This window comes from Nuphar pumila, chromosome 3 (assembly GCF_984573655.1).
Source record: "Nuphar pumila chromosome 3, dmNupPumi1.hap1.1, whole genome shotgun sequence".
NCBI lineage: Eukaryota > Viridiplantae > Streptophyta > Magnoliopsida > Nymphaeales > Nymphaeaceae > Nuphar > Nuphar pumila.
The window spans coordinates 40,667,964-40,694,887 of NC_143251.1; the positions used below are offsets into that span (position 1 = coordinate 40,667,964).

A 26,924-nucleotide genomic window follows, 5' to 3' on the forward strand; every position below is an offset into this window, starting at 1 on the left:
TCCTCAAGTGATTTCATCATAATGACACTGTGAGTAGGTTTGTCTCTTGAAGGCCCCATCTTCAAGAGACCTTGTTGCAAAAATAATAATAATAATAATAATAATAATATACACCGAATCACCCCAACTCACTCAAGTTTATATCTCTAACTTGATTGGTAAGATATCTGGCTCTAGTTATGCAAGACCACATAAAATTTTCAACACTATACAGTTAAATCCAACATTTGGTAGTTAGATGCATGTAAACAAGAGCAGGTACCATGATACCAACAGTTTCAAAGAGAGAGAGAGAGAGAGAGAGAGAGAGAGAGAGAGAGAGAGAGAGAGAGAGCTTACCTGCTTTGATAGAAAGTCTTTCTGCAGCCTTTAAATGTGTTTGCCACACTTTGCTTTCATATTCAATTGTTTTGGTGTATTTTTTATTTTATTTTTTTATTTTTTTAGTGCTTACTGCATTGCCTGCCATTGATTTTTTATTCTTTTTAAAGAAAACTGTGTGTGCAACGAAACTTCTTAGTCAAATGCATGTTTTTTTAGTAAAAGGGCAATGAAAATCATATATCCAGCCATATCCTTAAAACTTTGTGGGTTATTAGCAACTGAGTACAAGGACTGCCGTTGCTTTATCACGGTTGGGCATGTAAAGCTGTGTGGTCGTGTCTTCGACCCGGCTCAAGAGAAATTAAGGCCCTAGGCATATTTTATTGGAGTCCTATATTTTTTTTTTATTGGATGCCCTCAGCATGTGAAATATAAGCGTTATATATATATATATATATATATATATATATATATATATATATATATATATATATATATATATATATATATATATATATTTTTTTTTTTTTTTTTTTTTTCATTTGATGCCCTAGGCTAGCCTCAAATCTCAAAGAGGCCAGCCAGCCCGGACTCGACCTGGAGTTTTACCATGAAGGAAGGTGGGTTCATCAAGTGACCCAGTTAGATTTTACATATGAAAAGATTTGATGCATTGTCAGCCGTCGATTTTATATAATCTTCATAAAAGCTTTGACGTACTCCACAACCATTCAATTGTTAAGCCGTTTTTATTAATAAAAATTTTGTGATTTTATTTTGATTTTTTGTTTTTTGTTTTTTTTTTTTTGAACGATGTATATCGTGAGGGGGTTGATGCCACCGACCAAGACCAGCTCCACCGTGGACTTTATGATTGTCATACCTCTCACATAGATGAACAAAATCATCCGTATACATTGTTAACTTCAAAACGCCGATCACGTCCTTCCTCGAATATTCGAACCTCAGACCCGTTCAAGGGCCGTGCCCAACCCATGTCACCGAATTCTTTTTTTTTTTCATAATAAGTTTTTCTCATAAAATGGAAAAGCAAATATATAAAATAAAAACTGTTTTTTTATGACACAGACCGTTATTGAGAATTGGGTCACTTAATGGGCCCACTTATTAAAATATTACATATAATATGCATTATATAATTTTTATAATATATTTAATGTATAATTTTATTAATATATATATAATTATATTTTATATATAATATTTTATATAATATATATAATTATATAAAAATATAATTTATATGTATGACTCTGTCGAGTTAGCCCATGACTCAATCGAGTTTTGTTCATTTCTAAGGATGGTGGGGCAAGGGCGGGGGACGAAGGTCTCCAGACCTCTCCATCATTGCACGGGTTTGGGTTTTAACCTTCTTCCCCGTTTCATGTCCTTTATCCTCAGTCCAAATGAGGCAAGATGGGACGGAACTCATTTTCCCTTGGTTCATTGACATCCCTAAAGAAGGATTGGGGACGGGATGGGGCTGGGCAAGGCGGGGATCGGGACGGGGATGGGGACATTGTGGGAAAAAGCGTAAGCCCATCCCCGCCTCCATCTCCGCACGGGTTTTGATTTTAACCCTTCATCTCCGCCTCCATCCTCATTTCATGTCCTCCATCCCCAAGTCCAAACAGGGCGAGGCAGTCAGAACCTCCTTAGGCCCGGTGGCAGTGGGGGGGGGGGGAGGGGTGTCCCGAGGGTTGTTAAGACTGTTAATATCACGACAAAATCATAGTAGTTTAGACACGTGATACTGTGAAAATATTTTGAGTCGCTCTTGAAAATGCCGCGATAAAATCATAATATTCTTAAAGTATAGCCGATATTTATGACCGAGAAGAAACAAAGCTTACCCTCTTTAGAATGATTCACATTTTAATCCCCAAGGTATAGGCTTACCATTGGAGGGTTGAGTTTATTTTCTATTTCGAATTAAAGAAACCTCATAACCTTTCACAATGACTTCTCATCCCAACATTCTGTCCCAAAGTACATGGGGCGTTTGATTCACAAACTAGGAAGGGCAAGGACACTATGTCCTGTACTGTCTTATCCGGGAACGTTTGAATCGCTGTGAGCCTCATGCATGTCTGAGTGCGTACACTAACACGGGATGCACGGATGCAATATTGTTGGGTTCCATGGACCCCATAAAACAGAGAGGAAAGAAATACTCTAGAACAAAAAAAACAAAATATTTTTCTTGGGGCACGTGGACAGGTCACAGTGTGTCATGTCCTATTCGTGGACGTTGCATGGATGTTCCGGCATGTTCTGTTCACACGCATCGGCCATTCAAACGGTCCCTCTGCGGACAGCCTTTTACAAGAACACCCAATGACACTTCTTCTTTTTTCAAACGTGTCCAGGCATCTCTCTCCCCCCTCACTTTTTCATCGGGCAACAAGACACGATACACAAAGATACATTGTTTCTAAGGCACCTCGTTTAAGATCTTTTGGACAAAGGTGATCTCAAGCTGACCGGAAGCGATGAGCAAGCTAGAGGGAATGAGGATCTGAAAATCTACACCAGATCGTTCCTCTACCATGAGTAGTAAAACAACAGTCTTGAGGCCATAAAAGTTCTCAGCCCGAGAAGATAGTCAGCTCAACATTCATGCCTGAGAAAATCACAAGTCATGGTGATACCTCATCCAAGAGAACATAAGAAAATATGTGCCAGTTTTCAGATCGAGCATCATGCCGGTTGTCAAGGTGGGACAAGTCGTGCAAAAAGAAATCAAGAATCTAAAAATGAAGTCAATGTCGTGTGTCTAGACCAATTTAAAGGAAAGATTTACCAGTCATTCCAAGAGGGAGGGCAGAACTCCCCTGAGTGTCTCACCCATCCAGGCGTCCCATGTTTTGTGTGGGCACACAGGCCCCCTTGCATTGCACGGTCAGCACCGTCCATGCAATCAAACATGTCTTAATGGGTATGTTTCTTATCGCTTCTTTTAGGTGTGGTTCTAAGAGTATAGATATGATCCACCCAAATTTTTTCTCACTCCCCTCATCTCATCTTTTCTCCTTGTTCAGGGTTGATCTCTCATCAACCCATTTTTCTGCTATTCTTATAATTCTGCCCGATTCAAATTTTTTTGTTTTTATATATTTACATGAAAAAACTGCTCTAAAAAATAGAGACCTAGCCGCACTAGCTATGACAGTCATACTTGCAGTCATTGTCCTGGCAGCATAAACTCTGTGGGCTTAGTTCGAATCAAATCAAGGCTGGACTGGATAATTTTTCGAGGGTGCCAAATTGGCCAATTCATTCCAAGTCGATTCAATTATGACAACGTTGATGGAATCTAGTAGACCAGGCTCAGTCCAAAACCTAACTGGGTCTGCACGGATCATCACAATTAGGTGTAAAGTTGCCCACAGTTGTGCAGCTGCTCGAGCACTCACGACGCATGGTGTGCAGATGTCCCGAGGAAGTGTGGGACCAGACCTTATACTTAGGGGGGCGTTTGAGTCCCCATCCACGCCCGTCTGTGGGATACACCGAGTGTGGGCCCTACGTGCCACCACGCCTACACAAACGGAGGACACATGGACGCTGATTTAGTGAATCCCACGGATGTGGAAACTGCAACCTCCGCTGTTCGATGCCCCCTCATGGAACAGTGGCGGATGGACTGGAACGGACAATAAAAAATAAAAAGTTTATTTTTATGGTGCATGGATGCAGCAGGACAGCACGTTCTGAAACGTTCATGGACAGTACATGGCAGGATGCACTGTCCTGTCCAGCGCTCCACGATTCAAACAACACCTTTAGTGTCCAGTAACGCCATCATCCAGGCGATGGCGCCGATGAGTCCACCCAGCCAGTAGCTTCCACACTGCCCGAAGCATCGACTCCCTGCCTCTTTAGCTTCTAACACATTTCAAATGGTCATTGTTTTGGATTGGAAATCATGAAACTTTCATAATAATTTTTTTTTAAATACCATATTTTAGTGCATTAAATATCACGTTATAACTTTTGAATTTTGTTTATAAATTAATGTATATTACTATATATATATATATAGGAAAATTAGAATATGTTTATCAACCAAATATGTTTACTGGTATGAATCGAGATTTTTATAGGCTTTTTTGCAAATCTAATCTTGCATATAAATTCAGCACGGCCCATTTTGATAGGAATCGACTATTGGATCATCGTAATCAGATCAACAAATGTGATTTTTTATGCTTAAATACTTATAAAAATTGTAAGCCATTGATTTTTAACCCTTAAAAGATCCTTCTTATACATCGTAATTGGATGATCCAAGAGTTTCTTTCTATAAAAACAAACATCTAAATAAAAAAACCTATGAAGATCTTGGTTCATACCAGTGTATATAGAGAGAGAGAGTAGCTACTAACCACGTTTCTAACTAATAGCAGGCTTTTGAAAGATTTTTCTCATGTTTTACTCAAATCTGACCATATAGATGTGTTTGGCATGGTTGATTTACTGCGAAACTACACTTAGATCATGTTTTTTTGATAAAATATATGATTTTTTAAGTTTTAAATATTTAAAAAATTCTTAGACCATCAATTTTTTGGATGATCCAAGAGTTGATTCCTATAAAGTCTACAGTCAGGTTTATGAAAAACATAGAAAATTCCTTGGAAAGCCTGGTTAGCTAGAAAAGTGGTCAGCAACTACCATATATATATATATATATAAAACTTTCTTAACATAGTACAAGTGCACCATGTGTAACTGTCGGATCACGCACAATCTGACAGTCTTGTGCTGAAAAATCACAAAAACGACTTTTAGTGATGGTCACAACTGCTGATAAAACCATTTTCGATGAAAAAAAAAATGAGCAGGCGGACGTCCGCTCGTAGTGCGTCCAAACATAGCAGTATATCTTAAAATAAATAATGGCCATCCGCAAAGGATCCAAACCCACTAATTAGAGCTCATGGGAGGAGATTGTTTTGTTCAAATCTGTCATGATGGTGTTCAACATGCTCGAAAAAAGTAAAATCAACCTTTAATTTTTTTTCTCAAAGTAAAAATTACTCATAATTCATTCATAAAGCTTCATTTTTTATCTCTAATGAATATTTATAACTATAAAAAGGAAACCTTGGAAACCCTAGTCCTACTACGAATCTGAGATAGATCCGCTTAAGATGCAAAACATGACTCTAAACTAAGATCCAAACTAAACAATTAAAAAAATAATGAAAATAAATCCGAATAAACCCTAAGAACCCGTTAGTGTCTCATTCCTATACTCATGCATCACATGCTTTTCTGAAAAGCTGTGTAACATGTAAAGGGCATAAGTTTTTCTTTTCTTGACAAAAAATGAACAGGACATAGAGTTGAAAACGATCTAAGGGTTCACACATCACCATCTTAACAATTGTCAGCATGCCCTAAAGGATAAAACTTTGGAGGAGCAAAAGACTATTAGGACAATATTTGGTTTGGCGCTGGCCAAACCCCGATAGAGTGGGGCCCTCAAAGGCTGACCCCACGTGGGATAAGAATAGTATGTGTGTTGATGTCTATACCAAATATTGGTCATTTTTTAACAAAGGGTCACCAAAACTTTTGTTTAGCCTCTTTATCCTTGAGAGAGAGGGTCTGCAGTTGTCAAAGAGAAGAATTCTAAAGGGGGCCTAGCTGTCAATTCCATGCTTCAATTTCCATTCATAGGAATTGATTTTTTCAGCATCCTCGAGAGCGAGGGTGCATAGAGAGAGTTTTGAAAGATATATAAATAGTAAAGAAATATTACACACAATATCCTCTAGGCAAGCTATGACGTAACACGCAACCAAATTCCTATACAAAAGAAAAAAATAATCATAAACAGATAGAAATACAACAGGCACATAATTCTCTTATATCATAGACTATCTAAAAAAAATGTTTCCACTGAAATTTTTTCCAACTTCACATTTCACCAAGTATCTTCAATTCCCAAAATTCCACCTCGATGTTGGAGCACAACTTAGATAATGGCACCAGTGGCAGCTGTCATTTCCGTTCTTGCCCCGAAATAGCATCACCAGGCCAACCGCAAAGCTGTAAATTTCCAGAACAAATGTAAATTGATTTATGATCTGATCCTTGCCTCAAAAATTAGAAGTTGAGAAGCTAAAACGAAGCTGTAAAGATCACAACCCCTCCCTGTACATTTCATGTGAGACTTGATATGTTTTCATTTTGAAATTGTATCCAAATTCCTCGAAAAACCAAGGTCGCCCAAGCTCAACCAAGTCATTCCAAGATCCAAAGCCGCCCAATTAGAATTCATTTCATGAAGCGGACCCAAGTGGATCAAATCCACCAAGCCAAGGTCTACGCAATCCATCTTGTAGGGGTATTTTTGGTATAATTTTAAATTTGTGGCTCCCCTTTGAAGGGTGTCCAACCCTCTTGAACGTGGCCTAGATGGACGTGTGATGGTGTTTAAGAAGACCCTTAGGTGTTACCTAAGTTGGGAGAAGGTTTTACCTAAGTTTTTATTTTTTACTAAGTTAAGTGTTAACTAGTTATGTATTATCTCTTTTAGTTAATGGGTTTTTGTTTTTAGTATTTTTCATTTAATTTGATCTTATTAAATGTGCAAGCCATGGCGGCCCAACCTTTTGTTATTAGCATATTCAAAAATATATGAAATGAGCCAAAGCTCTTCCCTCTTCAAATTTGTGTCTCTCTCTTTGGGTGTGGCCATCTCTTCTCTCTCCCCTTGGCCCCTATACCTTCTTCTAGTCAGGTTCCCTCTTTGACCTTATTGCGAGTCTCTTACCTTGACTCATCTCTCTATCACTAAGGACCAATCCTTAGTCGTATAATGCTTAATCCCTAGTGGGTTTGCTCATTACAAGTAAACCTAAGTTGCAACCCAGGCCCACCTTCACCAAAGTGCTCAAGGACTAAGTGTAGAGAACTAAAGTTTATCATGGTGTAATTGCCTCCCTATTGTAACACTCATCCCTAGCCATACCAACCTGTTGAAGACCTCCCATGTTCTCACCTTAGATCCTAGTAAGTTGAACCCACCTGAACCTAAGCTTGAACCCTTGTTGGCCTCCCTTGACCCAAACCGAATCTAGTTAACCTAATTTAGCCCAAAAAAATTTACAATAGCTCCACCCACGTGTCCCCTGCAACCCTTCCAAAAATCAACCCCAAACTCTGACCTAATTAGGAGAATTGACCTCTTTATTGAACCCCATCCTGAACCTATTTCTCCAAAACTTGAATGTTTTTTATAATAATTTTTACAAAATATTTCCCCATGTGTCTAGAAGCCCCACCTAAAAAATCAACTATTTAGGAGAAATCATCATTTTTTCTAAAGACTGTCATAACCAAACAAAATTTGTTTTAAACTTGACACTATTTTTGACCTACTCGACCTAACTCAGACCTAGGTTCAAACCCAACCTCACTGTAAGCTCAAAACATATCAAGACTCTTCTGGATGAATCTTATTTTTTATTAGAATTAGAACATATCCATTTAGGTTGAATTCAAACTCAAAAAATCCTGAATTCATATCCCATTCAAGATTATTATAAATAGGGAGTTGCCCCTGGAGTCAAGGATGATAAAAAAAAATTCTACCAAAGAGGTGGCCCCAGTAAAAACAAACCCTAGCCTTACCCTTACCCTCACCCTCACCCTCACTCTCTCTTAAACTGACGTACCCTACATGGAGATGCTGCCAAAGGAGAAAAGCCAGTTGAATCCCAAAAATAACTAAACATACATAAGGTTCCAAAAAGGTATTTTTGGGATCAAAATCTTTTTGTTTCTTTTTTTTTTTAAGGCAAGTAGAGATTAGGCAAACCCCTACCAGTTATACAATCATATACCATTCGGTTTTGAGCATGCAACATCCCAACACAAGGTGACATGCAACTGCTCCTACAAGACAAGCGAAGCCCCTTTGGTATCTATCTATTTTTTTTATTTTATATAATTTATTTATCAAATACTTATACACATTTCATCTTATTCGTATATTGGGATATGATGGTCTGCTTCAAACTACGGAGATCGAGAAATTTGATCCTGCTTTACTTTCTTAAGAAGTACGGTGGAGGCTTGAAATGAGTCTCCCACATTTTTTGAATGGACTTGTAAAGGGTTTTGCAAAATTAAAGTACTATTTTTTTATCAACTATACTCTCTTAAAGAAATTTAAAGAAAAAAATAAATAAATAAAGTGGTTTCCCATCATTGGATTCGCCCCTAACATGCATGCAAGAGAGGAAGCATCGACTATCCCGCTGCGTAACCGAGCAGGCAACGCACACTTGACAGCCCACTAAATCCCCGTCTTTTTTCACGCTTTATTTCTTCATAAAATAATGTCCACCAGCCCCGGGACTGTATGCTGCACATGTGGGACTTAACGGTGGGTTAGGAAACCACCACCGGGCACCACTTAAAGTCAACGGGCTAAAACGTTCCCCCACACGGTTGGTTCCTGAGACCCCTGGACAGAATACCATAATAAAAAATTAATCACCAGTCACTGACTTTCTCCTTGATTGGTTGTACTCTTAGCGATATAGCCCACAGTCTTTAAAAAATAAAGCAAACTACCCAACTCGTCCTCAGCCCACAAATACATTAGGTTTAATACACACAAACTACAGAACCGTGGGCCTAGTTCAATATCCAACCTAGAGAGTCAAAGCAAGCCCTATCAGAATGCCAAAGAGTAGCTTCACCAAGCTTAAGAACTTGACCTAGTTGACGCGTATCAATAACCACCGAGCTTATTTTTTCCACCTCGTAGCACTCTTTGATTCCTCAGCGTTTAAATGATGATCAGGGGGGCAGGTTATATGGCATCTCTCTCAAAGGTTCGGGGGGGGGGGGATAGCGACCAGTTTAGCTGTGCTGATTGCACTCGAGTCTCATGTGAGGTAGAGTCCACAAAGTGAATATTAAAACACACCAAGAGGCGCCATATCGGGTGGGTTCCATCTTCCCCACCTCCCCCTCTTCTCTCCCCACTCCCCCTTCTATCTATATACCTCTCTCCCCTTCCTACTCGGCTCTGCTAATATCCTGAACTCTCTCTCTCTCTCTCTCTCTCTCTCTCTCTCTCTCTCTCTCTCTCTCCTCATGGTCATCATGTGAGCGAATCAGAGAATATAGAAACCAAAAGGCTCCTTGTAGGGTGGGTTCCATGTTCCCGCCCCCTCTCCTCACTCGCTTCTATATCTTCCTGTCTCTTCCTCTTCCGCCCATACCCAAACTTCTCTGTTTCTCTCTCTAGAGTCTAGACCAATACCCACATTGTCCCCCTCTATGAAGATGCTAACCTCGCTCTTGGGGAGGATCTTCCAGGCGTACTGGAAGAAGAAGGCCAGCCTCATCATCATCACGCTCGTGGCCGGCCTCTGTTCCCTCTTCTACCTGCTGGGACTCTACCAGCACGACTTCAACACCAGCACCGTCCTCTACTCAGGTGTCTCCTGCTTCCCGGGCAACTTCACCGTCTCCGGCCACCACTCGGTAGAGCTCGACTTCGAGGCGCACCACCAGGCCGAGCCCCTGGGCGAGCCCGAGGGTGCCCCCTTCTGGTCCCGCTCCTTCCCTCCCTGCGACGCCCGCTACAGCGAGTACACCCCGTGCGAGGACCGCGACCGCTCGCTGCGCTTCGACCGGGATCGGCTCATCTACCGCGAGCGCCACTGCCCCGAAAAGAACGAGCTCCTCAAGTGCCGGATTCCGGCCCACCACGGATACAAGGTTCCGCTCCCGTGGCCGGAGAGCCGCGAGTGGGCCTGGTTCGCCAACGTGCCCCACCGGGAGCTCACCGTCGAGAAGGCCGTCCAGAACTGGATCCGGGTGGAGGGCAACCGGTTCCGATTCCCCGGCGGCGGCACCATGTTCCCCCTCGGAGCCGACGCGTACATCGAGGAGATCGAGAAGATGATTCCCCTCCGGGATGGGTCGATCAGAACCGCCATCGATACCGGTTGTGGGGTATGCGAGACGTCTAATCTCTCTCTCCTAAATGTGTCATTATTATAATGTTGGTAACATCAAGTATTATTATAATGTTGGTAACAGTGATTTTTGTTGTCGTTATTTTGGATTTCCGTTGGGTTTGGGTCTGATTGGAGTTTTGCGTACGGGAATTGGGCGATGGTAGATGAATTTGTAGAGTTGGTACGTTTGTTTTGGTGTCTGCTCCGTCTAGTCTTCAATTCCTGCCCCATCTTCTATCCTTCTTTAGGGATGGCAGTGGACCGAAGAGAATCGGAGCCTCGCCATGTTTAGACCGGGATGGAGGCAGAGGCAGGGATGAAAGTTAAAATAAAAAACCGAAAATAGAGGGCAGGATTTTGAGACCCGGCAGGGTGGAGACCTTGTCCCCCTCCACTGCCATCCCTAAATTAAGCTTGGTTGTAGTGTTGATTTCTTTTCCAACCCGGTGGTTTATTTCTTTTTTGGCCCTAAGTTGCTGGATTTGCCTTTAGTGAGTTTCATCATGCTTTATCCTGATTCTGTTTCTTCTCAATTTAGGTGGCGAGTTGGGGGGCGTACCTCTTGTCCAGAAACATACTGGCCATGTCTTTCGCTCCGCGGGATACGCACGAAGCACAGGTCCAGTTCGCGCTCGAGCGCGGCGTGCCGGCGATGATAGGAGTCATGGCGTCCAAGCGGCTGCCTTACCCGTCTCGCTCTTTCGACATGGCGCACTGCTCGCGTTGCTTGATTCCATGGCACAAATATGGTGAGTCGGAGCTCTCTGTATCAGAATTGTCATTGCTATCCAACCAAAAATGAGCTTACCACCTTGTTGACAACCAATCCTGATCACAATTCTTGATGTAGATGGGCAGTACCTGATCGAGGTGGATCGTATCCTCCGGCCTGGAGGTTACTGGATTCTTTCCGGCCCGCCAATCAACTGGAAGCGCCATTGGAAGGGGTGGGAGAGGACAGAGCAGGATCTGAACGCAGAACAATCTGCAATTGAAGCGGTTGCAAAGAGTCTGTGCTGGAAGAAGATAAAGGAGAAGAACGATATGGCGATTTGGCAGAAGCCCACTAACCACGTCCATTGTAAGATCAATAGGAAGGTCATCAAGTCGCCACCTTTCTGTCAAGGACAGGATCCTGATTCCGCATGGTGAGTTTTGCGCCTCTCATCCAAAAAATTATGCAGGGAGATTCATCTCAGCTAGGCTAAGTTGGTATCTTTATACATTTTTGTAGGTACAAGAACATGAAGACATGCATAACCCCGCTTCCGGAGGTCAGTGGGATACGGGAGATAGCAGGAGGGCAGTTGAAAAGGTGGCCGGAGAGATTAACGGCGTTGCCTCCCAGAATTAGTAGCGGGAGCATCCAAGGTGTTACAGAGGAGGTTTACAAGGCAGATACCGAGCTGTGCAAGAAGAGATTGAGTTATTACAAGGCAGTGATAAACCAGCTGGAGCAGAAGGGGAGGTATAGGAATATATTGGACATGAATGCCTACCTTGGAGGATTCGCAGCTGCACTGATAGAAGATCCGGTGTGGGTGATGAACGTCGTTCCGGTGGAGGCCAAAGTGGATACCTTGGGAGTGATATATGAAAGAGGGCTGATTGGTACTTACATGAGCTGGTAAGACCCATAATTATGCAGTTCGTGGCATCTGCAATTGTGCTGTCTGAATTTTCGAACTTCTGCACCAATATGGGTTCGTCATCTTTCTGTGGGAATGTTTCAGGTGTGAAGCAATGTCTACGTACCCGAGGACGTATGATCTCTTACATGCTAATTCAGTGTTTTCCTTGTACAAGGACAGGTATGAAGAAACTTTCTCTTTCTCCTGAATTAGAGGCTGTCGCTAATAAAAAAAAAAGACTTTTCTTTCTGTATCCAAACAAAGGACTGATTTACTTTTCAAATTTTTTCATCGATTGATTTTGTTTTGGAGAAATCTAAGGATTCTAAACCTTCCAAAGGTTATCTTCTTATTTTTTGATCATCCTGATTAAAATCATGTAAGTGTATTGGAATAGGATTCGTTTATAATTTTATACCATGTAAGATCTTGTTTCCGGTGATCTGCTAAAGATTTAGTCCGTTGTGTTGAAACGTGTGGTTTACACCAAATCCCTGGTTGCACTATGCACTCCCTCTGTAGTAAATCCTTGAATTGCATTTTTTTTGCATTGTATTGGATTTAGAACTATTTCTGCTTCGCTACAGTTTAGATGAACTTCCGCGAGGGTGATGGCAGCTTCGTCAGTTTGAATTTTGAAATCCCTTGGCAATTTTTTTGTTCTTCTTCCTTTAGCTTGGAGATCCAATGCTACTCTTTGAGTATCCGTTTTCTTCGGAATTCCTAAATAACTCTTCTATTGCTTCACGCCTCTGCTCCGTTAGAACGTGAATTTCTGCACTTGCTGGTTCCTGGCCTGAAAGGTTGCAGCATCATGGAGCTAATTCCACTTATTTACGCCTACTGCTAACATGGAGAGCTAATATGCGCAGTTACTGCTAATCTTATAGTGGTATTCTGAACTTGATGCACAGTTTATCTGTTTCTTCGCATGTCATACGAGGTAAATCTCTGCGATCTCGGTAATCCTTCTTCTACATTCCTTAGACTACTGCAGAACTCTTCTAACTGTGCACTCTCCTCACCCAGACTTACCTTAAATTCCCACGCTTGCAAATTTTAGAGAAATTACTCCAAAAAAGAAAAGAAATAAAACTCACTGATCAGCGAGACTTTTGTTTTCTTCGTCTTCATGCATCGGCTCTCTAGCCGAGTAAGAAAAGGAATTGCAGATTTGTCATAGATCCGCTCAATTATCGCTGAAGCCGCCTCTGATTCTGATCGAAATTCCTTCAACCCCAAGAGGCCTTCATCATCTGTGGTTTTAATGTAGATCAGAGCCCGATTCCTGCATCGCTCGTGCATTCTTCCAAAAATAAAACCAAAATCGGCGTCTTTTTTCCTCCGTTTCTTTGATGCATGCGCAACCTCTAAAATTTGGTGAAATAACTTTCCTTATCCTTCTTAGGTGCGAGATGGAGGACATTCTTCTGGAGATGGACCGGATCCTCCGCCCGGAGGGAGCGGTGATCATCAGAGACGACGTGGACGTCATCGTGAGGTTGAAGTCGATCGTCGACGCGCTGAAGTGGGACAGCCAGATCATCGATCACGAGGACGGCCCAATGAACCGCGAGAAACTCCTCGTCGCCCAAAAGCTCTACTGGACAGCCCCCGCCTCCACCTCCGGCAGCGCCACCACAGCCGATCCGCCATCTCTCTGAGCCAAGTACTCGGAGGAATGATGAAAAACGGGGAAAAGAATCGACGGAAAAAGAAGGGAAAATAAAGACGATTCCGTGGAAGGAAATCGGAGGAGAAGCGAAGAACTCAAGAGCGTACCGCGATTCTCGGCCGGAGCGGCGCCCGCGTTTCCTCGCCGGAAGAACGACAGAGTTCGGCAATCTCGCCGGAGACGAGAGAGGGAGAACCACCGTCCGTCCACCTCGCCTTTCTTTCTTTTTTTCGTCTATGAGTTGGTATTTATAGTGCTTCCCGCTTCTTTCCTTCCCGCCAATGCCAAAATTCGTTTGCTCAATTTATTATCATTTGGAATTCTTTACTTAGCGTGCAAGTGCAATGTGTGATCCCTCTTTGTATTTTTCTTTTTTCTTATTTCCATTAATGGGAATTAAATAGGTTAAATCAAACTTTCTCTAGTATTTGGGGATGTCAATTAATCGAATTCTAAGCCAAGACCACAGTGACAAAAGTTTAAAACGGCAAATATCTAGGCAGGAAAAAAAATAGGAGATTTTGATTTTTTTCATAAATCTCGCATTTTTCAGGCAAATTGTCGGGAATAAAAAATAAATTAAAAAATATAAAATTATATTTTTTATAAGAAAATATAAATAAAACACATTTAAAAACAAAAATCTTGAGGGTTTTCACAATAAATGTCTTTTAAAAAAATAAATATCATGATATTTGTGACGGTTTGAAAATCTTGCAAGAAATTGATTCTAGCAATTTCTCGCGATATATCAGTGAGATTTTTATAAATCTCGCGATATTTGTCACAGGGGCCAATACCATATCTTATTACTATCCGATACAAATATCGTTTTTTTTTTTTTGCTATTAAATCAGACAAATATCCTAATTTGACAAATATTCAAATCCGTTTACATGTAAAAAAGCAGATTTTGTATGAGATTCTCACCATTATAATCCCAATCCGAGTTCAAATCCGTTTACCCAACATCCTATTAGTTGAATATGGTATTTGCTGCATTTGATCATAATCCGAACCGTACATCCCTACTAGTGTTTCATGAGCTTTTCTAAGCCATTTAGGATATATATATATATATATATATATATATATATATATATATATATATATATATATATATATATATATATATATATATAGGTGGTAGTTATTAACCACTTTTCTAACTAACTGCCAGCCAATTAGAATTTTGAAGTGTTTTTCTATATTTTTCTTAAATCTGACTGTACAAGTATGTTTATAAGAATCAACTCTTGATCATTTGAGCAGGTAGGTTTTTATAAGGTTTAAAAAATGACGATCTAATATTTTCATAAATATTTAAGGCTTAAAAATCATATATCCAAGTGTTGTTCCCTAATAAATTGACCATGTCGAACACATTTGTATTGTCACGTTTAAGAAAAATATGGAAAAAAACCTACAAAAACCTTGGTTAGTAGCTGTCATCCTTTATATAGTCACTAGAATATGAGAACTAATGTGCTGACAGCAATTTTCATGGATTGTTTTATCATTTTCTCTTAAATCTAACCTAACAAGTGTGATTTACATGCTTGGTTTTATAAGATCTCATTCTTAAATCATTCGATTTTGATGCATAAATAAGGTTTTTTAAGGCTTTAAAATCAATGACTCATAATATCCATACATATTCAAGCATTCAAAAATCGCATTTTTTCATCAAAAATACATGATCCAACGGTTGATTCCTAGCAAATTCATCATGCCAAGCACATCCACATGGTTGGATTTGCAAAAAAAAAAGTGTTGGAAATGCCCATATTTTTAGTTCTTATATTTCAGTTCCCATATTTTAGTGACTATATATATATATGTGTGTGTGTGAGTGTGAGTGAGAGAGAGAGAGAGATTTTTAATGTGACTTTTTAATGGTTGAATATTTATAAAGATTATGAGTCATTTATTTTAAAGCCTTAAATAAATATCATTTATCCATCAAAATCTAATGATTCAAGAACGGGTTCTTATAAAACCAAACATGCAGATCACATTTGTACGGTTAGATTCAAAAGAAAAGAACAAAAAAACCATGAAAAACATGGTTCATACATTAGTTCTTATATTCTAGTGACTATATATATATATAGTAATGGGTACATGATAAATGAAATATGAGTGCTAAATGGGTTTTCTGCTCGATGTTTTTTTCGCAGTTCTGACCCCATAAATGTGTTGGGATGGTCAATTTACGAGGAATCCACACTTGGATCATGTGTTTTCAATGAAAAAAACCGATATTTGGAGCCTCAAAATTTTATAATGATTTTGGACTGTTGATTTTTTGAACGTCATAAAAAGCCACCCATGTATCGGAATTGAACACTTCAAGAGTTGATCCCTATAAAATCAAATACATAGATCACATCTGTACGGTCTTAATTTAACAATAAAATGAAAAAAAAACTAAAAAACTAATTTAGCACCTACTCATATATATATATATATATATATATATATATATATATAGTGAGTAGTAGCTTTTTAATCCATACATGCTCGATGAAAATGCACTCATGCTCACCATCCATCACGTGCATGATGGATGCTCAGTGTTCTTTTTTTTGCGCAAAAATGCAAAAATAGGCCTTTGGTGGGCGCTTTTGAAACTGCTAAAGGTTTCAGTTCCGCCGGGACCTTTATCGACGCTTCAAAACACCGCTAAAAACAATTGAAAAAAATGATGGGCACATCCCTACAAGTGCTTTTAGCAGCGCTCTGAAACGCCTGCACTGATATATAAGGGCGGTCAGCACGCACGCGTGTGTTCCGTTTAGGCAGCTATGGATTAAGCAGCTACCATGTTTGCTCCTAGATAGTTTATGTCATAAACAGCATAAACATTTCCAAAATACAAGAGTGTACCACTTTATGGATGAGATAATTTGTGATTATGGTGGCACTCTTGTTTCCATGGATCACCAACTGTTAGAAGTAATCATATTTATTTACTATATTAGTAAGTTCAATTATATCAAATATTCCATAAGATTCTATTTTAAAGATGGTGAAAAGGCAAAGACTCACGGTTCATAAAGAAATGGAATTTATGAATGAATGTAAAGCGAATTAAAATTTATGACCCCGTTTCATAAAGCTATGTCTGAAATTTGAATTCAGTGTGGTTCAGATACCAAACACAGATTCATCTCATTCATAGCCCTAAATGGAAACCTTCCTACTGGATTTGGGGCTTGCCCTCTAAGGAACTTACAATCTGATCCAGATTTGGTTTTAACTTATCCAAATCTAAATCCGATTAGACTAGATCCAATTAGGTCGGACTCAATAATGCCTAGATTACAACCAAGTCAGACCCATTTACAACACTACATGGAATGCGAAAAAGTCCCCACATATTCCACTGCATGTTAGGTAGGTCCAGCCATACCAATGTGATCTCCACAGTCCTTTTAGTGGAGAACTTGCACCAAATTAAGAGATCATGATGTGTGGATAGGGTTCTTATATTTAAAAATCAATGGTTTGTAATAAACCATAACTTTGCAATAAAATAACATTGAATTTTCTATCAATACAATTAGATCCAAAGAAAAGATCAAATGAGATAGCTGGATTGTTATGTCATACCATCATAAGTGTGGGGGTCTCATTTTCAAGTAGTACGGAGTTGCCCCCTCAAGTTCACTATCAAAATAAAATAAAATAAGAAAATAGTAAGATCCAAAGCATGTTTTCTACTAAACATATTATAGGCAAGCAGACTTGAGGAACGGGAAAGCCACTCCTGAGATCAGAGACGTTTAAGTATGTACTGACGGTTGCTTTCCCGGTGGTCTAAACATACAAGCAAGGGTGCACAATGCCCTTGCCCTTTCTTAAATGCAGGACTGACTGCCGCTAAAGAGAAGATGAGATAGGCATATTTCATTGGAGGCTCATATTTTTCCATATTTATTTTTTCATTGGAGGCCCTTAGCATGAGGCACATGCATGTGCCATGTTTCATTGGTGGCCCTCAACATGTGAAGTATAAGGGTTATATTTTTTCTTCATTTGAGGCCCTAGGCGGTGTCCTCAAATATCAAAGAGGTGAGACGCTCATGAGAATAGAACCATGACACCCACCTAGCAGCCAAGGCCCCCTCTCACAAAGCCAAACCCCTTAGGGCTCCAAGGAGACTTGAACTTATTACTAGAGATTATTGTACTAGATCAGGCAAGGGTCATTCAAGGTCAGATCCTATATAGTCACAGGTGTGTTTGACCCAAAGGCAAAAATTCATTAAATAATGAACAAAAAATGAGTACTCTACGACAAATTTGATGTGTTTTTTTAAATGCTTTACAATTTATCAAATCTATCAAATGGACAATTCCACAGGTTCTCAATTTTTTTTTTTGATACTTTTACCCCTCGCAGGTGCAAATTTTCGATTTTCGCAGGTCATGATGCTAAAAGTTGATGGACTTGCAAAACTTGTCAACAAAATCGCAACTTATATTGCGATATTCCAAAATTTATTGTGAAAAGCCTTTACCTTGCAAAATTCTCAAGAAGTATTTCATGAACTATTGCAAAAATTACTAAAACTTGTGAAAGTCTTATATTACAAAATTTTTAAGAAGTATCGCAATGGTATTGTGAAATTCTTATCTATATAAATGATGTTTTATTTCTCAAACCCTTACTTGCATGTGGATGCCCTATTTTCGCAACTCTATAGTTCTTTTGATCTCCAACAGGTAGTCCCCAATTCTTTTAACGACATTTTGATGACATTTCGGCTTTGCAAAAATTCCTTATCGACGGCGGTTCATCGACGGCAGTTCATCGACAGCGATTCACCGACGGTGAAAACCCCGAAAGCATGGGCAGCACTTCATTGAGGGTGAGTTTTTTTTTGTAAAAGCATAGTCGGCACTTCATCGATGGTGAGTTTTTTCATTAAAAACATAAGCGGTGAGAAGATTGACAGCACTTCATCGATGATGAGTTTTTTTCGTAAAAGCATTGACAGTGAAAAGATCGGTGCACTACAAGAAACTGGTGGATTAGCGACGACCTAAATCCGTCACTAATCCGTTGCTAAACAACTTAGCAACGGATTAGCGTCAGATTAGAGACGGATAACTTTCATCATGAATTTTTTGATGCTAATTCGCGATGAAATATATTTGTCGTCCATTCCTTCGCTAAGTAGCGACGGAATGTTTTTATCGTCAGTTCTGTCGCTAAGTTGCGACGGAATAACGAATGCCAACATCTGTCGCAAAGTCGTCGTTACTATACGACGACTTTGGTTTTGAGATGGATTTATAGTCGTCGCTAATCTGTCGATACATTCAACAGTAATAGTAATTAGCGATGAATATATCTGTCGCAAACAACGCAAAGAAAAATTTTAAAAAATATTTGAAAATTAAATATCGAAAAAAAAATTCTCGTGATACAATTTATATTTCTTGTACAATTTATATTTCCTATGAATAAAAATCAAAGTACATATCAAAATATATATCAAAGAAAACTAAAACAATTAATCGATCCACTGTAAATTCGCAAATTCGAATTATATATAATTCAGCATTTACATTTTTGAAACAAAAAGAAGGTAGAACAAATTCAACAGATTAATCTAATCATCGCCAAGATTTTGTGCGTCCTCTTGTTCATTGTCTTGATCTGTCCCTTCAGCTCCACTACGTTGATTATCGCCAGCAACCTACACAAGAAAAGAAAGGTCAGTATTGATAAACAAAATATATTGAAATAAATTATACTCTATATGTGATTCTATCATCCTCATATGTGTTCTAAGGCAGTAAAAAAACTATATATGTGATTCTATCATGCTCATATGTATTCTAAGGCAGTAAAAAAATTGTATATGTGATTCTATCATACTCATATGTGTTCTTAAGGCAGTAAAAAAAACTTATATGTGATTCAATCATGCTCACATGTGCCCTAAGGCAGTCAAAAAAATGTATATGTGATTCAACCATGCTCAAATGTGTTCTAAGGCAATAAAATAACTTTATATGTGATTCAATCATGCTCATATGTGTTCTAAGGCAGTAAAAAAACTGTATATGTGATTCTATCATGCTCATATGTGTTCTTAAGGCAGTAAAAAAAACTTATATGTGATTCAATCATGCTCACATGTGCTTTAAGGCAGTTAAAAAAACTATATATGTGATTCTATCATGCTCATGTGTGTTCTAAGGCAGACAAAAAACTATATATGTGATAATATCATGCTCATATGTGTTCTAAGGCAGTCAAAAAAACTCTATATGTGATTCTATCATGCTCATATGTGTTCTAAGGCAATAAAAAAACTTTATATGTGATTCTATCATGCTCATATGTGTTTTAAGGCAAGCAAAAAACTGTATATGTGATTATATCATGCTCATATGTGTTCTAAGGCAGTCAAAAAAACTGTATATGTGATTCTATCATACTCATATGTGCTCTAAAACAGTCAAAAAACTTTATATGTGATTCTATCATGCTCATATGTGTTCTAAGGCAGACAAAAAACTATATATGTGATTATATCATGCCCATATGTGTTCTAAGGCAGTCAAAAAAACTCTATATGTGATTCTACCATGCTCATATGTGCTCTAAGGCAGTCAAAAAACTGTATATGTGATTCTATCATGCTCATATGTGTTCTAAGACGGGCAAAAAACTGTATATGTGATTATATCATGCTCATATATGTTCTAAGGCAGTCAAAAAAACTTTATATGTGATTCTATCATGCTCATATGTGCTTTAAGGCAGTCAAAAAACTTTATATATGATTCTATCATGCTCATATGTCTTGTAAGGCAGGCAAAAAACTGTACATGTGATTATATCATGCTCATATGTGTTCTAAGGCAGTTAAAAAATTGTATATGTGATTCTATCATACCCATATGTGCTTTAAGGCAGTCAAAAAACTGTATATGTGATTCTATCATGCTCATATGTGTTCTAAGACAGACAAAAAAATTGTATATGTGATTATATCATGCTCATATGTGCTCTAAGGTAGTCAAAAAAACTCTATATGTGATTCTACCATGCTCATATGTGCTCTAAGGCAGTCAAAAAACTGTATATGTGATTTTATCATGCTCATATATGTTCTAAGGCAGGCAAAAAACTGTATATGTGATTATATCATGCTCATATGTGTTCTAAGGCAGTCAAAAAAAACTTTATATGTGATTCTATCATGCTCATATGTGCTCTAAGGCAGTCAAAAAACTTTATATGTGATTCTATCATGCTCATATGTGTTCTAAGGCAGGCAAAAAACTGTTTTTTTGATTCTATCATGCTCATATGTGCTCTAAGGCAGTAAAAAAACTTTATATGTGATTCTATCATGCTTATATGTGCTCTAAGACAGTAAAAAAATTGTATATGTGATTCTACCATGCTCATATGTGCTCTAAGGCAGTCAAAAAGTTGTATATGTGATTCTTTCATGCTCATATGTGTTCTAAGGCAGGCAAAAAACTGTATATGTGATTTTATCGTACTCATATGTGCTCTAAGGCAGTCAAAAAATTATATATGTGATTCTACCATGCTCATATGTGCTCTAAGGCAATCAAAAAACTTTATATGTGATTCTACCATGCTCATATGTGTTCTAAGGCAGTAAAAAAATTGTATATGTGATTCTATCGTGCTCATATGTGTTCAAAGGCAGTAAAAAACTGTATATGTGATTCTATCATGCTCATTTGTGTTCTAAGGTAGTAAAAAAGTTGTATATATGATTCTATCGTGCTCATATGTGTTCAAAGGCAGTAAAAATATTATACTGAAATATTATATAAAAGGTCAATATTGATAAACAAAATATACTGAAATAAATTATATCCAATGCCCCTAAGTTAAGACAATCAAAGTTATATGAAATCTAACGACATACAATATATCACATGAAACTTTCATACCTGAAAGGCACCTGCAATCGAAGTTCCCCTGTTCTGCAAAAAATTATTGAACTCATCTCGGACAACGTCGGCAATTGTTTCATGGAAGTAGTCACGCATTGTGTCCTTAACGATCTGGCGTACATCATCACCGAAAAAAATAAGATGCTTGGAGCGAATGTTGACGGGAGAAGTCTGTGAGCCGTGACTGGAGGAAGCAACGACTGGTAAGGTGTTCATATTACTCTTAAACCCGAACACACAACCCTTTTTGGGTTCACCTGTTGTAGTCACTCATGCTGCAGGATCAAATAATGGATGTTGAGTAGAGTCATCGCCATATCGCTTTACCATATGTTGCTCATATGTCTTCTTTAAAATAATGTTTACAAAATGCATTAATAATTAAGAATTATAATGTATATGATAACTTGTATATTACAATGATTATTAATACAATAAATACATACTGTTGTTATTCTCGCCTTCTCTGATACGAACTCTCATGTGGTCTTACGTTTATGTGTTTCAACAAACGCATCCTTGTATGGCACAATGCCTCATTTTTCTGCTTCCTGCGAAGTAAAATAATAAAATATTTAGTTAACATGTTTGCAACAATACTTATAAAATTGACAATATATATTGATGAGTTACCATTTTCTTCAAGTGGCTCCCAAAAGTCCTAGATCCACCTATGTGTAGATAGGCATCAGACATTTTTGCTCGATTTTTTGCAGCCTTCGCTGAGCGGTTTTGAAATGCATCTCTCGCCCACTTGTCGCATATTCTCTCCCAATAATCTCTCCTAACAGTAATAGGGTTATGGTCATTCCACTATAGTGGATCATCTATTCCGCCAGTTGCTTTTTTTGCTGCAGTCTTTATATTGTGCAGCATGTCTGCAAATTGATTGGCAGTCACATTCTGCCACACCTTCCTTGCATCATGTTTCTCCATCGTAGTCGCGAAGCAATTTGAAGCCTATATATATTTTCAGAAAGTTAGCAGACATGACTATAAAAAAAATTAAATATGAAATACATTAACTATGACAAACAACTGTATACCATGAATGAGGACCACAATCTATCTATCACCTCTTTTAGATACTCTTTCCATTAAGCGACCGGTCTTGGTAGATGTTGAAGTAGTGAATTCTTAATATCGTGTACTACTTCTTATGGCTCAAACCTCGTGCTGCACATGAATTGATACACTGTAAATATCAATATACAATATTTATAAGATATGGAATAAGTGAAAATGAAATACTTACAGTCGATTATCGATATATACTATTCGCATGAGTCTTCTTGTGCCAGACTGAGAAGACTCTGCATCCTGTGTTGGCTTCTGACTTGTATGATCAACTAGTGTAGGTGGGTCATGTACAAGTGAAACATCATTTGTAAAAAAATATGTTAGAAATTCTCAGAATGCGTATTTCAACTAATCAAGCATCTAATTAGTTAAATGATATACCTATCAAAGGAGCCCGTGAAGATGAAGGCTAAGCATGGCTACTACTGAATAAACGACCATTGTAAGCTCCATGAACTATATTCTAACAAATAAAAAATGTCATACAATTGTTTCAAATTGTTTCAAATCATTCACACCAATGCAATACATTTCAATAAATTCAAATATTTCAAATCAAGTATTGCAATACATTCAAATCATTTAAATCATTGGAATACCTGCAAATCATTCACATCATTACAATACATTCAAATTATTCACATTAAGTATTGCAATACATTGAAATAATTCAAATCATTCATATAAAGTATTGCAATACAGGATGTGTGATCTTGTTTTCATCATGTTGAACTTTATTTGCATGCCATCTCATCTGTTTAGCTGTCCTTGAAGACATATACAATCATTGCAATCTAGGAGTGATAGGAAAGTAGCAGAGCGACTTGTATGAAACTTCTTTTGATCTCGTGCTACCATTGCTTCTTGTCTTTGGCTTGAACCAAGAATGCCCACATGACGGGCATGATATATTGTTTTCCTGATCCTTGAAATACAACATGCAGTGATTTGGACAAGCATCTATCTTTTTATACCTTATATCTAGAGTGTTGACCATAACCTTCGCATGATAGAAATTTTGTAGCAATTTCTCATCTTTGGGCAACATACTCTTCACAATCATGCACAAATGGTCAAAACATGATTGACTCAAATTATACTCGAACTTCAAATTCATTAGTTAAAGAACTGCAGACAAGATAGTGTGACTCTCGCAACCGTTCCAAAGTAGCTCATCAGCATCTTTAAGTAAATCACAAAATCTACTAGCTGCATCGTTTGATGATTCTTCATCTACTACAATTGGTACATCACTAGGACCCATAGCAGAACCCAGTTTTGTTCATGCGGCATCAAATATCAAATCCATATATGGATTATTGTGCACCACATTCACCCGTGCATCAAAATTGTTTCTAAATTCTTCACCATGAAACGTCCAATTTTGATAATTACTCACAAAACCCTTCCTGTATAGGTGATGTCTAACGCCATGAGGTTCTACAAATCAATTGTTCTTACAAATCTTGTAGAGACACCTAATCTGACCTGTAGGATCCACTGTACTGACATTTGTTGTTGCAAATTCAATAAAACTTTCAACACCATTTATATATTCATGCGATAACTCATTGTCAACTATCGTACGATACATCTATTCATGGTTTACAGTCATTTTGTCGTATGATGTTACAAATAGTATCCTAACCAGCTAAAATAGAATCATCAGAATGTTATGATGAAGAAAATATCAAATTTATCATGTAATATATGATGTCATACAATCACAAGAATTATGATGCATTGATAACTTAATATTTTCATGTGCAAACTATTCATAATACGATACATTCATTTGAAGCATGCTTTCATTATACAATTCCGCATGTAAGTCTTAATCAAATTGAAAGTAACTACATGCACGCATAGATACAATCACATCAAACATTACAATACATCGAAAACATTCATATCAAAAAAATGTCAAACATGTACCTACAACAAACACACTCCAATATCCCGCTAACTACTACCATGCCTAGCATGGAATCCGTACTCCAAAAATAAGAACACTTCTATTCTCATGCATTAAAATCATGCTTAGCATAATCTCCAAACTCCAACAAAGCAGACCTAGATATCAACAACTAAGTGAGTGTGTGAATAGTAAAGTCTTGCATCCAATAAATTAAATAACATGTGATGCGCTTGCATCACTTACTCACCATGGGTATTTACCCAGTTTGCACTATTTTTGTCACTTACTTACCATGGGTGGCGGGGCACAAGCGGGATCCATTGAGAAATCAAGAAGAGACATTGTGTTGAAATGAAGTCACCCTATGCCGAAAGAAAAAAAATTAAAATAAATATCGAAGTCGGATGGGATTCTGGTGAGGTGGAACGCCTTCTAGGCGTCAACCACCTCTCCGTTCGGTCCAACAGGTTTTCGAGTTCGGCCGGCCAGTCAATAGGCCAGTGATGTACGACAGCGGCACTAGGTCTCTGGAGGCAGTGATCGTCCCCCGGAGCGGCAGGCATGGGGTGATGTCGCTATTTTCGTAAAAAATTTGCAAGTTAGTGACGGCTGGTCTTCTCTCGCTAATCTGTCGCAACTTTGCGACGAAAAAAATTTATCGCGAAGTTCCATCGCTAACTAGTGTTTTTCTTGTAGTGGTGGTACTTCATCGACAGTGAGTTTTTTTGGTAAAAGCATCAGCAGTGAGATCTTATGATATGGGTGGGATAGGAAACCAAAAGTATGTAAGTTGTTCATGAGTGCAAAAGTTGATCAGCTGAAAATCAATTCTCATCATAGAGAACGTGAATGATGATGATGTAGAATTGACACAGGGTCTCCTCTTTAATGAACTGTGAAACCCTTAAGATGTGTTAGACAATGATGGTGTTTTCTCCTTATGCAATGTATAAGTGCCTTCATTTTGTAAAAGAATAGAATGAATGCAATGTATGAGCATTTTAATTTTGTAAAAAAATGTAATGAATGCAAAATGTTTGAGTGACTTTATTTTGTGAAAGAATGATGCGATGTTTCTCAATCCCTTTTTGTATCTGGATGCCCTATTTTCACAAACCCCGAATTTTGCTCTCCTCCAATGATTTTTTTCGGTGAATCTTCTGTGAATGGTGGAGGCGAATAAAAAATTTTGCAAAAAAAAAAAAAGAAATTTGCAACCCCCATGCGAAATTCATGAGAAATTTCACACGGTGGTTGCAAAATTCTTCATGATTTTTGCATATATAGAATTGGTGTTGACCTTACCCCAAACATCTGTCCTTTTTGAGTTCCCAACCCTCTTTCTATCCTTACTCCTATCCATCCCCAAATATCACTTTTTTCTTAACCTCTCCCACACCCAAAAAATACTTTTTCTCAAGATTTATGTAAATCTCACAATATTTTTCATTATGGTTGGGTAAGGCTTTCATAATGATGATGATGATAGTAATTAAGAAGTCATTAGACACTGCTTACCATCTTCCTTCAAATTTAGTGAGCTATGACCACATTTACTTTGCCATGGAAAAGCAAGGCCAACAAAGACAAAACCCCAAAATACCGAATTTATTGACTTGATCACCATTGTTAGTGAAATTTTTTAAATTGTTATTATTATTATCATTATTATTATTACTACATATAGTTAAGGAATTGAAGGCTGAAGTGTGGTGAGTCTCTGAGGATGAGGGGCAAGCCCTTGGAGTTATATGTTGCTAGGACAGCGACCGTAACTATGATAGACATGTCAATGTGATTAGGACTATGATCATGGGGTGGTTTCTCTAAGTAAAAAAAAAAAAGAGAATTTGACGGATTGGGTGTGCCTCGGTAGTAGGCAACTTATGAAGACAAAATTGTAGCTTTGAAATGATAGAAATATGTTTGTTGCATAAACTAAATCAAGATTCATTATATTTATCACTTCATTTGCTTTTATGCATGTAACATTCTTGCATTTTCAACTTTAAAGATTAACAATAAAAATATAACATTTATCATCACACCTACATATCAAGCATAAATTATAAAGTTCAAAAGCTTATACCGAGTTTTGTCATCTCCTCATGAAAGTTGGATACCATTCACATTACAACGATGAAGATCACTAACACTGGTTTACCCACATGATTCCACATCCTCTACAGTGATCCTATGGTAATATATAACATCAATTGTTCATAAAAGTTCTTCATTGTATACATGTCAAACATATATATCCCTAATTGGTTCGAGCAATTTCATGCCTCCGTGTGCCTGAACTCAATGTTTGGAAC

General features: G+C 38.1%; 1 protein-coding gene across 1 annotated transcript; it reads left to right on the forward strand.

The window, feature by feature from the left end:
* Positions 1-9,660: 9,660 nt before the first annotated feature.
* Positions 9,661-13,687, forward strand: LOC149842679 (putative methyltransferase PMT15). The gene is made up of 6 exons (XM_090000720.1): positions 9,661-10,335; positions 10,879-11,089; positions 11,191-11,488; positions 11,575-11,967; positions 12,074-12,151; positions 13,380-13,687. Exons 1-6 carry the CDS (start codon positions 9,661-9,663, stop codon positions 13,633-13,635), a joined length of 1,911 nt encoding a protein of 636 aa, XP_089856846.1. The 3' UTR covers positions 13,636-13,687.
* Positions 13,688-26,924: the final 13,237 nt, after the last annotated feature.